Genomic DNA, 14,484 nt, shown 5'->3' on the forward strand with positions numbered 1-14,484 from the left:
GTGCTGTAGCATGGTCAAGGGAGTCTAAGTTTGTGCTCCCCACACAAGTTTATCTACATGTGTTCTCTCTCTTAGGCTAGTTACACACTATAGATGAATGGGGCAATAGGCAAAAGGGAATATGCCTTGGATCACTTGTTGGCCACAAATCGGGCATGCATTTTTCAATTGGCAGATAGATTTGGGTGGGGGAGATTCCCCACTTGAGGCTCACATCATATGCCCAAGTCACAAAGCGGCAAACTCATTTAAAATATCAACTTTTGGTTGACAAGGTTTGAACCTGTGCCAATCCCTCTTGTCCAAAGGCTTTAACCATTCCATGTTATGGATGGTTGACAAGGTTTGAACCTGTGCCAATTCCTCTTGTCCAAAGGCTTTAACCATTCCATGTTATGGATGGGTGTGGATTGTATAAGCCTGACCATGGATTCCTTTTGCACTAGCCTGGTCATACGTCTGCTTGGGAGTCACTAGTGCTAAGCTGCACGCACGTGTATCAGACACTACAGATAATAAGAGATCGCGGAGAGAGAGAGAATTTTCCGGGACAATGACTATCGGCCTTGGCTCTCGCACTCCTTGTTGTGCTTCTTCTTCCCATCGGACCACAGCAGCACCAGCAGCACCCTCGGCTCTGCTCGCGGTGTCTCACGCTGCACGTCCTGGAGTCAGAAGATTCAACCTGCACTATGCGCCTTTCCTCCCTGTGGGCATCCGCCCTTTCCAGACTGGCAAACCTGCCCTTCAAGACATATCCAATGGTACCAGATGGACCTCTTCCCAATGGCTTGACAGCACGTATGATCTTCTCCACTCAACGGTTTAATCGCTCAGATTGTTCTGTGTGGTTGTCTCCATCGACCAATGAATTCAACGTCTGTTCTGTGTCTATATTAACGCCCCACATTTTGCAGTCTACAAGACCTTCACCGTTACAAATGAACGTGACCTTTATATGGCTTTTTTAATCTAAGATATACATGGCCTTCTTGTGGTAATATATGGCTAGTATACATATGATCTTCATGTGGCTATATATTTTGAATATGTAATCTTACATGACCTTCATGTGGTTATGTATGGCTAATAGACATATGAACTTCATGTGGATATGTAATCCATCTTGCATGGACAGCTGAAAATGAGAGATTATATCATGCATCCTTTCTTTTGGGCATCCTCCCTGCAAAGGGATAATTGAATTAACTGGTTCAAAAGCAACTATTATGGAGCCAAATCCAACTTGAATCAGCTGACAACTTCTTATGCCAAAGATCATGATTAGATAGCTTAGAGTTAAAAGGATTATTTGTGGTAAATCCGATTAGGTTGTATCTGCAAAGGCTAACAAAGCCAGTGAGATTGACCATCTCACCGGTGCAGCACAGTGCAGAAGAACACACTAGTCCACTTGCTGAAAGTGCAGGGACAGTGACTAGGAAGAGCAGGCAGGGTATTGTATTGGAAACTTGCACAGAGGTGAAATCATGCCAATGTCCAAACGAGCAGTCAAATGCAAATTAGCACAAAGATGATGTTTGACTTTTCAGCGTAGAGATGTCATAGATAATCAAGCACGCGCTCAACACTTGCTACTGACTGGACATAAGTCTTTATATTACAAATAGACCTCAACTAGTTGATGGACCAGTTATTTCGGCTTTTAGTGGCCTGCCCAATTACCTGGAAATGGGTACTAGAAAAAACGACTGGTTGCTTGGTGTCATGGCGATCTGGAGCCTAGTCCCACACCACAAATGCAGTTGCGCTAAATGGTAGATCTTTGCATACACAATGGGATGAGAACCCAAATGATTGAACATTATGACAAAGTTCCAACTATCAATTGAGCGGTCTAGATTAAGCTGACTACGTTTTGACTAACAATTAAGCAATTTAGATCAAGCTACCTAGCACTAGATATGGTATAATTGATTCATAGAAATCCTGTACATCAGATATATCAATCAATTAGCTCAATAGGCCACCATGCCTATGCAAAGAGGCATCATAGAGTGTTGCTACGCATGATCACTGGCAATTGCTGTCATGGTATACTGTACTTCACTAGTATATGGAGCATGTGCTGGACATGGACAGATTACCTCCTTCCAGTATGACGAGGACTCCCCATACTCTAGACTCTTTTGAGAGGAGGAGAATAGAGTTTTGAGTTAGGATCCAATTGTAGATACAAATCCATACTTGAGAGACTCGGTTGGGTCTCCTACCACCAAGATGTAGCAATATAGAGATCATGTTCTCAGATTCATGGAGGATGGGTTTATCAGAGGATGAGGATATCAAGCCACTACAATCATAATTATGGTGCATTAACCACTAACTTTGTCTCCTTAAAACAGCCCCAAAAAGCAATTAAAGCTAAATTGCCAAAAATTTATGGGTTTATTTTTGGCAATAGGACAAATGCATCCTAGTCTTTTATGAATACCATAGTCACAAGTAATGGATGCAATTGCCTGGGAGTAGTTTCAACTAGTAGTAAGTGAATATGTGACTGGCACCAAGAACTTTCATAGAAATTGTGTGCTAGATTGAGATACATCCCATAGGCATAACCATCATGCATAGAATGGGTCTCATGGGTAACAGAAGAGACCAAATGAAGGCACAACAGACTAAGCAATGTAACAAAAGTTCAATACATAACCAATCAAGATGCATACATCATTGACAATATTGTGATAGAGATAGGTGCCGCTCCAAGAGGAATGTCAGATCAGCCCACTGAGCAGATAAAGCCTGACAAGAGCATGTACATATCATCAAGTCTCAGGTTTCATTGAAAGACCCTCAAGCTTAACTGTGTAACATCATGAAAGACCAAATGCTCAATGTAATATCCAAGTGTCAAGAAGTGGCTCCGACTTGAACAAAAGTCGAATGCCAGATGAGCACACAAAGCTCAAAACATCATGTGAAAGGCATCCATACATCCAAGATCCAAGTAGCATATTTTTGGGAGCATCCAACCCAAGTAACTTGCAACGCTCTTACAGGAGCATCAAATAGCCATGCATAATAGTGAATGACAGTCAATGTTAAGATTCAAAACTCCAATCTCAGCTTAACAGCAATCTGTGAGCATAACCAAGCATGTAACATGAACCACAAGCATCGGTATATCAACCCAAGTAGTCAGTAAGTACTTGAGAAGCAATAGGCTTGTATTTCATTGACCAAATAAGCTTCAACCCTGGTTATTACAGTAGTAAAAAACCTTTGTAAAACTGAGCAAAAGAGTGCTCAAATCAGTCCCATAGCATTCTAATACATTGGCATAACATCCTTAGATGATAGGGCATCAAATAGACATCCCGGGAAGCATAAGTGACCTCCAGACAAGGAGTGAAGTGCTGTCTTGAACTGTATGATAGTAAACTATCACAAAGCATGAATCAATGGTTGATCCCTGGAGCTTCGAATGAGGTGTAAGATGACAAGACCGATATCAGGGAAGATTCTAAAGATTGCCAAGTGTTGGGAGGAGTGCTAGGAGCTAGAGGATGGAGCTGAGATTGTTAGGGAGTGGGCAACGCCAACAAGCACAATTCAGGCTGTTGCTACTGCTCCTGTTGTTGGTATTGAGGCCTTGGGATTACTCTAAGATGCTCAAACAAATTGAGTGTATGGCTTGAAGCAAGCACCTAGAGCATGGTCTGACAAGATAGGACCGTATCTTGTCACTATTGGCTTTCAGATTTCGAAGGCAGATTTCTCACTTTATGTGAGAAAAACAAAGAAAGGTATTATGCTACTTGTCATTTATGTTGATGATTTGATTATGACAGGTGACAGTGATGAAGATATCCTTCATGTGAAAATGCTATTGAAGCAGAAGTTTGAGATGAAGGATTCCTTGGAACAATTTGCAACAAGGGGGAAGAAGCTAGGTAGAAGATAGTTAGAGCTCAATGCATATCTCAGGGTGAAGAATCCATGGTTGCCATTGAGACTATGAATTGAAGCTTTTCTCCCCAAGTTGAAGCAAGGGTTCAAGCTCTCAGGGAAGATGGCTCTGATACCAGTTGAAGGGAGTGAGCTCCGAAGTGGAAGCAAAAGCTATGGAAGGAGCAAGAGAATTTCTTTGAAATTCTAGGAAGAAATTTGGGGCTTTTGCTTGACATACACTCCAAGGTAGGAAACAAGCGGTACAACAATATTTAATTGAAATTTTGAAAAAATTCAGTAAATTTTTGTGAGAATTGGCATTAAGTTGCTATATATTGTACTTTTGTAGGCACACATTTCAAGACAAGTGTGGTACAATAGTGCATTGTTGTTTTTTGGCTAAGTGTCGATTTGGGTGACATTGAGCACACTTTGGCATTTGTGTGACAATTCGGTACTTGTATCTTAATCCCGTGGAGATTTTTGGTACTCCAAATAGTATACTCTATACTTTAGTTGTGAAGTATTTGGCTATAGCTTTTTGTTCATTAGCATGGCATGTAAGTGTGAGAGTGCGTTGCGGAAGAGGGAATACGAACACGGAGGGAGAGAGAGAGAGAAAGCCGAAAATAAGGAAGAGAAATCTGCACTGATTGAATTGAATGCTGAATACTCTGAAATGGACTGATCAGTCTCTGCACGCAGCCCGAAGCGTCAGTGAGGGCACCAGATCAGGCTGATGATGATGGCAGCACCACCACGGGGGAGGAGTGTCGGAATCTGCAAGAAGACAAGTGATCAAGTGGGGAGGGGGGCTGCCTATAAATAGGCAAAAGAACAAACCCTAACCCTAACCCTTAAATGGGCGCAAACCCTAAAAATGCCCTAAAATAGGCGCCCCACAACAGTGACCAAAAAGTGACCGGGCAGCCAGTGGCTGCCCACTAAAAGAGGCCAAAAAGAAATACACATCCTAAGACAGCCAGTCAAGAGTGACTAGCCTCCCCCATCATAACATATGACAGACATGTCAGAGCTCCTAATGTCCTCGTCTGACTCAGACTGAGGCTCACAGGTAGGAGATGACAAGGCATGACAAACATGACTGCTAACACCCCCTCCGCAGATCCTGGATGTGGCTAAAGGCCGAGGAAGAAATAGATCCTGGGGTGGCAAGAGGAATGCCAATGTCGATGAAGTTCGTCGATGTAGACTGCCGTTGAAGGAGCTCCTCACGATCCTGGGAATCCCTCTCTAAAACACTAGGGGCCAGGGAATCCACAGCCGCATCACCGAGATCGTCCCCCGCTAAAAGGGATGGGGGGTACGAGGGAACCACCGGAGGAGAAGGTGGGGGATGGGAAGGAACCTGTGGAATAGAAGGTGCACAAGCGGGAACGGGTATATCAATAGACTGCCGTGGAGGACCCTGCATCAAAGAAGGGGAATGGAGCCTGTAAAGCCCGCTCTCCTGCCAACCTGTAGATAAGACAGCTCCTGTAAAAGAATCCTCAATAACAACGGCATGCTCAGTGAAGATCACTCGTGTGCCAAGCCTCGTAAGGCCATAAACTGAGAGGAGGGGAAGGCCCAAATCTGGAACATGTAAGGCCTGTGAAAAGGAGCTCGAAGGTCGGTTGGTAAACAAAGGCAATGTGCCAAAACCACTAATAGGCACCGAGAAAATGTCACCAATAGTGACTGAACCCTCTGATGGATGGAGATCCTGTAACAAATCACCTCGGGGAGTCATATGACTCGAAGCACCACTGTCCACTAACCAAGGCTGCGCAGAAGACACTGCAGCCACGGAAGAAGGATCCTCCTCCAAACCATGGATATGAAGGAACACTGACTCATGGGTAACAGCTAGTGTAGAGGTAGAAGAAGGCTCCGATGTAGATCCACCCTTTGCTCCCGGACGAAGGTGAGGGTACTTCTTCCAGCATTTCTCCTCAGGATGTGTCCCTTTCCCACAGTGTGGGCACTTCGGTCTCTCTGAATCTGAGTTAGAGCTTGAAGTACTGTCCTTCTTCTTAGCCTTTGACTTCTTCTTCTTCTTCTGTCCTCTCGAACTTGCAACAAAGGTTCTAGTGGAGTCGGATCCACTAGCACTGACCTCTCTGAGTCGCTCGTCATGCTCCAAGACAAGCGGGGATAGCTCCTCCCATAGAAGCTTCTCACGGGTCCTCGATGTAAGAAGGCTGGTGTAGAAGACATCAAACCGAGGTGATGGCAGCTGAGTCAAAAGAATCATAGCCATGTCTTCAGAAGATATCGTCCGACCGAGGGATGCAAGCTCATCCCTCATATCCTGTAATCTGTTGATGTGGTCCTTCATGGAAGGACTATCATCAATAGCGAGCATCTGCAACTTCTTTTCGAGAGATATCCGGTGGACAAACGTCTTCTGGTGATAGAGAGACACGAGCTTTCTCCACACATCTGCTGCAGTCTTCAACCTGTGAACATGAACAAGGACAGAATCCTGCAAACTCAGAAAGAGGAAAGATCTGGCTCTAGAATTGAGCCGATCCCATAAGGCTGCACAATCCATAGATGTCCCATCTGCGGGATCCACCTTAGGCCGGGGAATAGGAACAGAAATAAGCTCCCAAAGATCGAAGGAGTCCAAGATACACTCCACCTTGCAGGACCATAGAGAAAAGTTGGAGCCATCCAACCGGTCCTCTTTGGGTAGCTGAGGAAGTACGGGTACCTGTACAGGGGGTACCAAAGGCTGCATTTTCGGCCCACTGGAAGGGGCTCGCCGAGATACATGAATAGAAGGGGGACGGGAAAGAGGAATAGACTTCGGACGACGGTCCTCGTGATAGAAATCACGCCTCCGTTCAGATGAGTGTCGAGACAAAAGCTCGTCATCTGAGTCATCAAAGCCCGTAAACTGATGAGAAGACATCTTCGATATCTGCAAACACCAAAACACAACAAGGGAAGGTTGCTGGTGCCGAAACACAAACACCAGAGGCTCCTGAGCTGGCCGCCTTGCACAGAACGCAAGGATGATGTCAAACGCAAGTGCTAACGATGCAATCACCACAGAAAAACAGCCTCCTGCCTCAAAACGCAGCCTGGGAATAGGTCGCCAGCAGGAAAAGAGCCGCCTGAAGATGGAACAACAGCCAGAACAGCAAGGCGCAGGCTGGAGGAGTGTCACCCAACTGGAGGAGGGCCGCCCAGGTTGAAAACCCAAATTTGGGGATGACGCCAACAGCAAACGCAAATAAGTGGACACCAAAACAGGCCGCCTTGATCAAGGAGATGGTGTTGAAGGTGACGCCTCAGCTGTTAGAGACGTCTTGACCAGCAAACGCAAGTGTGGGTGTTCTCCCGTGTAAAACTCAGCTCCGTGTACTCTCCTTCGGCTCTGATATCATGTGAGAGTGCGCTGCAGAAGAGGGAATACGAACACGGAGGGAGAGAGAGAGAGAAAGCAGAAAATAAGGAAGAGAAATCTGCACTGACTGAAATGAATGCTAAATACTCTGAAATGGACTGATTAGTCCCTGCACACAGCCCGAAGCGTCAGTGAGGGCACCAGATCAGGCTGATGATGATGGCAGCACCACCACGGGGGAGAAGGAGTGTCGGAATCTGCAAGAAGATAAGTGATCAAGTGGGGAGGGGGGACTGCCTATAAATAGGCAAAAGGACAAACCCTAACCCTAGCCCTAAAATGGGCGCAAACCCTAAAAATGCCCTAAAATGGGCGCCCCACAACAGTGACCAAAAAGTGACCGGGCAGCCAGTGGCTGCCCACTAAAAGAGGCCAAAAAGAAATACACATCCTAAGACAGCCAGTCAAGAGTGACTAGCCTCCCCCATCATAACATATGACAGACATGTCAGAGCTCCTAATGTCCTCGTCTGACTCAGACTGAGGCTCACAGGCAGGAGATGACAAGGCATGACAAACATGACTGCTAACAGTAAGGGGCATAATGATCAGAGTAGCGTCCTCGGTGTCCTCACTTAGAAGGACAAACTTGATGGCACGAACTACTCGTTGTGGAGTTTTATGGTTTGTAAGCCTCTTGTGGTGAAGGACTTGTGGGACTATGTTACAGGTGATTTGTGGCAACTAGGAGGTTTTGCACCTCAGATACCTCAACGTAACGCTCGAGGACAGGTTATTGGTGCTGTTGGTATTGCTACTTCTCCTCCTACCAAGGATTAGAGGAAATGGGACTCCAAGGATACACATACACTTTCTTTAATTGCCTTGTCAATGAAAAGGGTAATTATTTTGCACATTTGATCTTGTAGGACCTCAAAATCAGCATGGGATGTGCTTGAGCATATGTTTGTAGCATGCAATGAGGCGAGGATATCCCATCTCTGCAGAGAGTTGGCCAATGTGAACATGGATGAGGGTGATAGCATGACAGATCACCTTACTCTCATACCCGATTTGTGTGAGCAGCTACTCAATATTGATGAGGTCATTCAGGATGTTGAATTGGTAAACATCACATTGAACTCTCTTCTAAAGTGATATCTTGGTTTCCACACCTCTTTGATGTTGTCTTTGTGGGGGCGGGGGCAGGTAGAAGCCCCTTACATTTGTGGAGTTAGAAGGCCTCTTATTGCAAGAGGAAAAGACTTGGAAAGAATGTTGCATTGTGTTTAGGTGATATGGCTATGCTTTCCAAGTTCAAAGGCAAAGGAAAAGTTAGGAAAAATGCAAAAAATCAGCAAAAGGGTGATGTTGGAAAGAAGAGGAAACGTCATTATTGCAAGAAGCTTGCTCAATATATTGATGAATGTAGGAAGAGATTGGTCAAAGAGGACTTCGGTTTGGTTGTTAGAGACATCAACCAACAAATCTACTGATGGTGAGGCTTTAGTCAACTTTCTGGAGGATTATACATTTCTCACATGCAGTTATGATTCTTCAATGGCTGATTCAGCATTTAATGCTGCTGAAATGCAACAAACATAGTATTTCAACAGTAGGGCATCAAAGCATATCACTTTTAAGAAGTGTTTATTTACCTCTTTACATTCAGCCCCTCTTGGCAAGTGTGTTACATGTGCGAATAACAGTAGTTATGATGTATGTGGCATTGGTTCAGTCACGATTACTGCTGCAAATGGTTCCGATTTCATGCTTGATGTTTTTTTTGTGCCTAGCATTACAAACAATCTCATGATGCTTTGGTAGTTATTACTCTTTTGCCCACATTGCGAATGCGGAGCTATGGCATGCCCACTATGGACATTTGAGCTTTGGTAGTCTAATGACCCTTTAGAGGCGTCAGATGGTAGATGCATTGCCTCTAGTGGAGACTCCATCTCCTCATGCATGCTAGGGATGTATTTTAGTATATGTCTCATGCTTTTGAGACATGTTTGCTTGATCATGGCATTACGCATCAAGCCACTGTTAGAATGACCCCTTAGCAAAATGGTGTTGCTAAAAGGAAGAATCGGACTCTTATGGAAATGACTTGTTGTATATTGAAAAGCAAGGGGCTGCCTCTTGAATTTTGGCTAAAAGGCCTTTAGTGTGCAAATCATGTGTTGAATTGTGCACCCACTAAGGCACTGAAGATGATAACACCGTTAGAAGGTTGGCATGGCAAGAAACCCGAAGTTGACTGCTTTCTGGTGTTTGGTTGCATAGCCTATGTACATATTCCGAAAGAGCTTCATGGGAAGCTTGATGACAAGGCTATAAAATGCATATTTATTTACTATAGTTCAGAGAGCAAGTGCTATCGCTTGTATGATCTATGCATGAGGAAATTTTTTGTTAGTGGGGATGTCCTATTCGCTGAAAATGCTGCATTTTCATATGATTAGTTTCAAATGCCAGCCACCCATGACATTGGTAATGTCTTTGAGAGACTTTTGCCACTTTCTTTGGAGTCTATGCCTATTGTAAATGACAAGACAGGCTTAATACAGCAAGTTGTTGTTGTTGCACCATATGTAGTGTAGCATGAAAGGGCTGCTGTAAATGCAGCCAAAATAGTCTTGAGATGGTTTATTTGGTTGATTTTACAGAAGTAGATGATTGTGATGAGCATGTATTTATGAGCTCACTAATGGATGATGATAAGCCTACTTCCTTGGACGAAGCTCAATAAGATGTATATTGGATGTAAGCCATGCAGGGTGAGTGAGACTCTATTGCCACTAACTCTACATGGGATCTTGTGGATTTACCACCTAGTAAGAAGGCCATTGGAACCAAATGGGTTTTTAATCTCAAACATAAGGCTGATGGCACTATTGACAAGTACAAAGAATGGTTGGTAGCAAAAGGCTATGTGCAGAAGAAGGGCATAGATTATGAGGAAACCTATGCTCCTACATCCTGTATGAGTACGGTGAGATGTGTGATTGCTATGGCTGCAAACTATGGTTGGAAAGTGCATTAGCTGGACATTAAGACCCCATTCTTGAATGGTGATTTGCATGAGGATGTTTGTGTGTCACAACCTCTAGGGTTTGTGCTCAAGGGGAAAGAGCATATGGTATGCAAGTTGCGTAAAGCTCTTTATGGTCTCAAACATGCTCCTCGTGCATGGTACTCTAAAACTGGTTCTTATTTGGCCAGCAAAGGGTTCACAGATAGTCCAACTGCTCCCATTCTATACATTAAGGATGAAGGGGGGGGGGGGACTTGTTGATTATCAATCTTTATGTAGATGACATGTTGCTCATTGGACCTACAGAGGCAAAGATTACAGATTTTAAGGCTTGGTGATTAATCATCCTTGTACTTCATCACATTGGCATTGTAGGGGGGTGTTAGAATTTATCAATTAGGCCGTGCCCATATAAATCATGTGGTGTGGACACGTTAGTAGTGTGTGTGTACCTAGTGTTTTTACATTTAAAAGTAGTGACACTAAGGACTAGAGTTAGTTAGCTTAACTCTAGTCAGCTGGTGGAGGGCTGGTTAGGTCAACCCTTGACCTAATTTAGGTTGTACCTTCACTCTATCTTTTCAGTTTCTGCAAGTACACTCTACACTCTTGCTTCAGCTCACCCACTGTCATAGTCTCGTTTCTCTCTTTTCCATAGCTGATTTTGATTTATCACATGGTACCATGCCAGAAGTGGGTCTAGTGATGGAAGCATAGAAGATTGTTGTGATAGATTGCACAACAAAAGAGAAAAGAGAAATAGAAGAACATTGGAGAGAAGAACTCGAAGGAATGCTTGGGAAATGGAATCTATATACCAAACATGAGACAGTGAGTTGCAAGCCGTGTAAGCATTGGCACTGGCTTCAATAGGACTTGGTCTTCAAGACTCCAAGTGAAATGAATTATTGAGGAGGAGGGAGCTTGAATAAATAGGCATAAAATAATGGAAAAAGAAGATTAGGGCGGCCAGCTCTATAGAGCCCAAAAATAAAGGTGGCCAGATAAAATAATCCCAAGTAGCCACATTCTTGCCCATGAAAACTAGCACCTAAAAAGGAAATGCACAGGAAGAATGTGCCCAGCCCACAATGCATGCACAGACTCACTGATGGGTTGACTGATTTGCTAACACTCATGAGCTGTCATGACTGTCATCTCTGCCTACTAATCACAACTCGCTTTTGGCTCCAGCTTGCTTCTAGCCTTGTTGCTTGTCATCTCTATTGCTAGCTTGCCTTGTAATCTATTAATTTTGATCATTCATGACTCACACTTTCAAACTTCAAAGGCTCTCTCTCTCTCTCTCTCTCTCTCTCTCTCTCTCTCTCTCTCTCAGTCACTAGTAATCACAAGCAGCTGCCCAATCATTCATAGCTGATTGAGGCAGTTGATGTCATCAGGTTTCCAGCCCGTTTTGCTTTTTAGCCATCTAGGGTCGCCTTTCTTCATCAGATTATTGCTACATTTTTGAGATCTGTTTGAGTATGACACAATTTGACACCCACTCCTTTAGCCATGTTTGTCTTGGTCCTAGAAACACGCAAGTTCGAGGCTCTAGTGTTTGTATTATCATTTATTCATATATTCTTTATTGTTCAATGTTCTTCAGATTGTGTCTTCCTATTGTCGTACACATTCCGTTTCTATGTTTGCTGTACTATTTTGTTGCACAGGTTGCATGGATGTGGATAAATCCCATGCTATGAGAGTTATTCTTGACCAGATTAGAGTATCTTTTGTCAAAAGTGGATGCAGCAATGGAAGCATGAAAGAATGCTGAAAGAAATTGCTGAACACAAGACATAATAGAAAAGAAAGAGAAAACACAAGATCACTGCACAGGAGAACTCAGAGATGTGCTCGGGAAATGGAATCCATATACCAAACATGAGACAATTGTTTACAATAGTGAGTCATTGGCTGCATGGGCACTTGCACCGGTTCCCTCTCTCCACAGGGCATGCATTGGATTTGCAAGTCTTGAATGAATGAATGTGGAGGAGAAGCGTGAATAAATAGGCAAAGAATAATGCAATAACTGCATCAGGTTAGCCAGCAATAAATGCGTAAGTCACCATCAAAATGACCGTTAAAAAATACCTAAATAACTCAGGAATGCTTGGCACATCCTAGACTCACACATGAGCTGACTAGATTGCTAACATCTTCCCACACATTGAGATTGAGGTTTGTAGAGTAGCATGGCTAGCCAAAGAGGGTAAGATATGTAGGATTTTCCATCACAAGCTGGAGTCAAAGGGACTTCATAATTGTACTCTGATAGCATGCTAGATAGGGACTAGACATGACATGCATTTGACTATATTTAGTCAATTACTTTCCAATTTTACATGATACTATAAGATATGGACTTGTTATTTATTGATTTCCCTCTGAGGCTAGTTTGACCTACAACAGATGTTAATATATTTCTTTATTTCTTCCTCTCTTCCATAAATGTTGTTGAATTGAAAAATGTTGATAATTTTCTTGGCCATCCATTGCCTACTATAACTTTTTTCTACATTACACACATTTTTTGTTATGCTTTGTTGATGTGTATAGTTGTGCATTATTCTTTGATATGTATGAGGATTCTAACTTCGGGAGAAATGGAGATGACATCACTCACTTGGTTATGCACATACTTGGGCATTTTTGGTAGAGTAAATGTGTATGCTTACAAAATAGAGATGGCATAGGAACTCTTTATACAATATGGAGAAAGAAAGTTGACATGTTCTATTGGTTATTGAATGTCCTCAAACTAATCATTCACATTTTATTGTATTTATACTCTCATTTATGAGATAGACAATAAATTTTATTGTCTTTTTTAGTAATGTGGGATCTTTTAACATGTACTATAGAACCTATATTATGTATAACATGTCTTCTCATAGTGCAGAGCTCGAGTTGAAGTAGAGGTACCATTGTCTGTGGCATGGGATCTTTGGACTGACAGGGAACGTGTTAATCGATGGATGCCTTGGATTCACTCTATCAAGGTTCATTGTCTTTTCTAACTTGAATATGTATTAACTCACGAGTTTTCATGTTGATCATCTCTTTTTTTTTTGGTTTCTACGATAGGTTATTCTTGAGAGTAAGAAAGACATATAACATTATCTTTACTTCTCTCTCTATATATATGTGTGTGTGTGTGTTGGTCTTTTATATTTTAATGTAGCAATTATTTAAAGGTTTTTTGTATATTCTCATTTATCGACAAAGTTCTATAGAAATAAGGCACAATTTATATACTGGCTATAATTGATTTAGCATGTAATTGTTGCTTCATGACATGGACTTTCTATGGGGGAACATTTTCTATCATTCGTAACAAGTTTGCAATGATGTAACTTCAAGATCATGATTTTTATACTATACTTTTGTGATAATAATAATGTGTTTTTGAAGTATACATATCAAAAATTTATTATTGGTTATCCTACTAATATCTATAAGCCTTTGTCTCAATTTCTTATATAGGTTAAAAGCTGGTCATTCATTTATCTCATGAATGTGTAATGTTTTCATTTGATAATGGTTAATCCTTGACTTCTAATATTAGAAATCAAGGATTTTCTTTTTGTTGAACAAATGCTTAAATGGAGAAGCCATTTTACCATATTAATTGCCACATCATCTTCGCAAGGCTTGCTAACTGTGATTTCTAGTTTGGGTGCTTGAAAAAGTTTGAGTTGTATACTAAGAGGTTTGTTCTTTCTCTTTGTTGCACCATTTTGTTGTGGTGTATGCGACACTATACATTGGTGTTTTATCTCATGTTTAGCCAGTTATACATTAAGCTCCTTAGACATATGCTCCCCCTCCCCCAATCAAAATGGAGAGTTCCCAATTTACATCTCAATAAATTTTCAGCCATGCTCACAAATTGCTTGAAGCACAAAAACTCTTTAAACTTAGCTTTCAAAGCATATATACCCATGCATGAGTGGAGTAATCATCAATGAGAGTCAAAGTATAGGTAGTTGCCAAAAGACACTGTTTGTGTTGGACCACAAACATTAGTTTGTACAGGCTATAGTTTGTGAGCAACTCTCATTGAATCATCTTTTGGAAAGGAAGTACACACAATTTAACTAATATGCAATCCTCTCAAATGTGTTTTGTAGGTGCCTCAATGAAGATACTATATTAGATT

General features: G+C 42.3%; 1 protein-coding gene across 1 annotated transcript in view; it reads left to right on the plus strand.

The window, feature by feature from the left end:
• Positions 1-444: 444 nt before the first annotated feature.
• The window catches only part of LOC148034580 (uncharacterized), a 42,450-nt gene continuing 28,410 nt past the window's right edge, over positions 445-14,484 (plus strand). The window contains exons 1-2 of the mRNA XM_087679529.1: positions 445-801; positions 13,225-13,324. Of these exons, the coding sequence (XP_087535655.1) occupies positions 554-801; positions 13,225-13,324 (348 nt within the window). The 5' untranslated portion in view covers positions 445-553. The remainder of the gene's footprint in view (positions 802-13,224; positions 13,325-14,484) is intronic.

The sequence above is a fragment of the Lygodium microphyllum genome, chromosome 6 (assembly GCF_053477565.2).
Source record: "Lygodium microphyllum isolate KBCC chromosome 6, Lygodium_microphyllum_v1.1.10, whole genome shotgun sequence".
Classification (NCBI taxonomy): domain Eukaryota; kingdom Viridiplantae; phylum Streptophyta; class Polypodiopsida; order Schizaeales; family Lygodiaceae; genus Lygodium; species Lygodium microphyllum.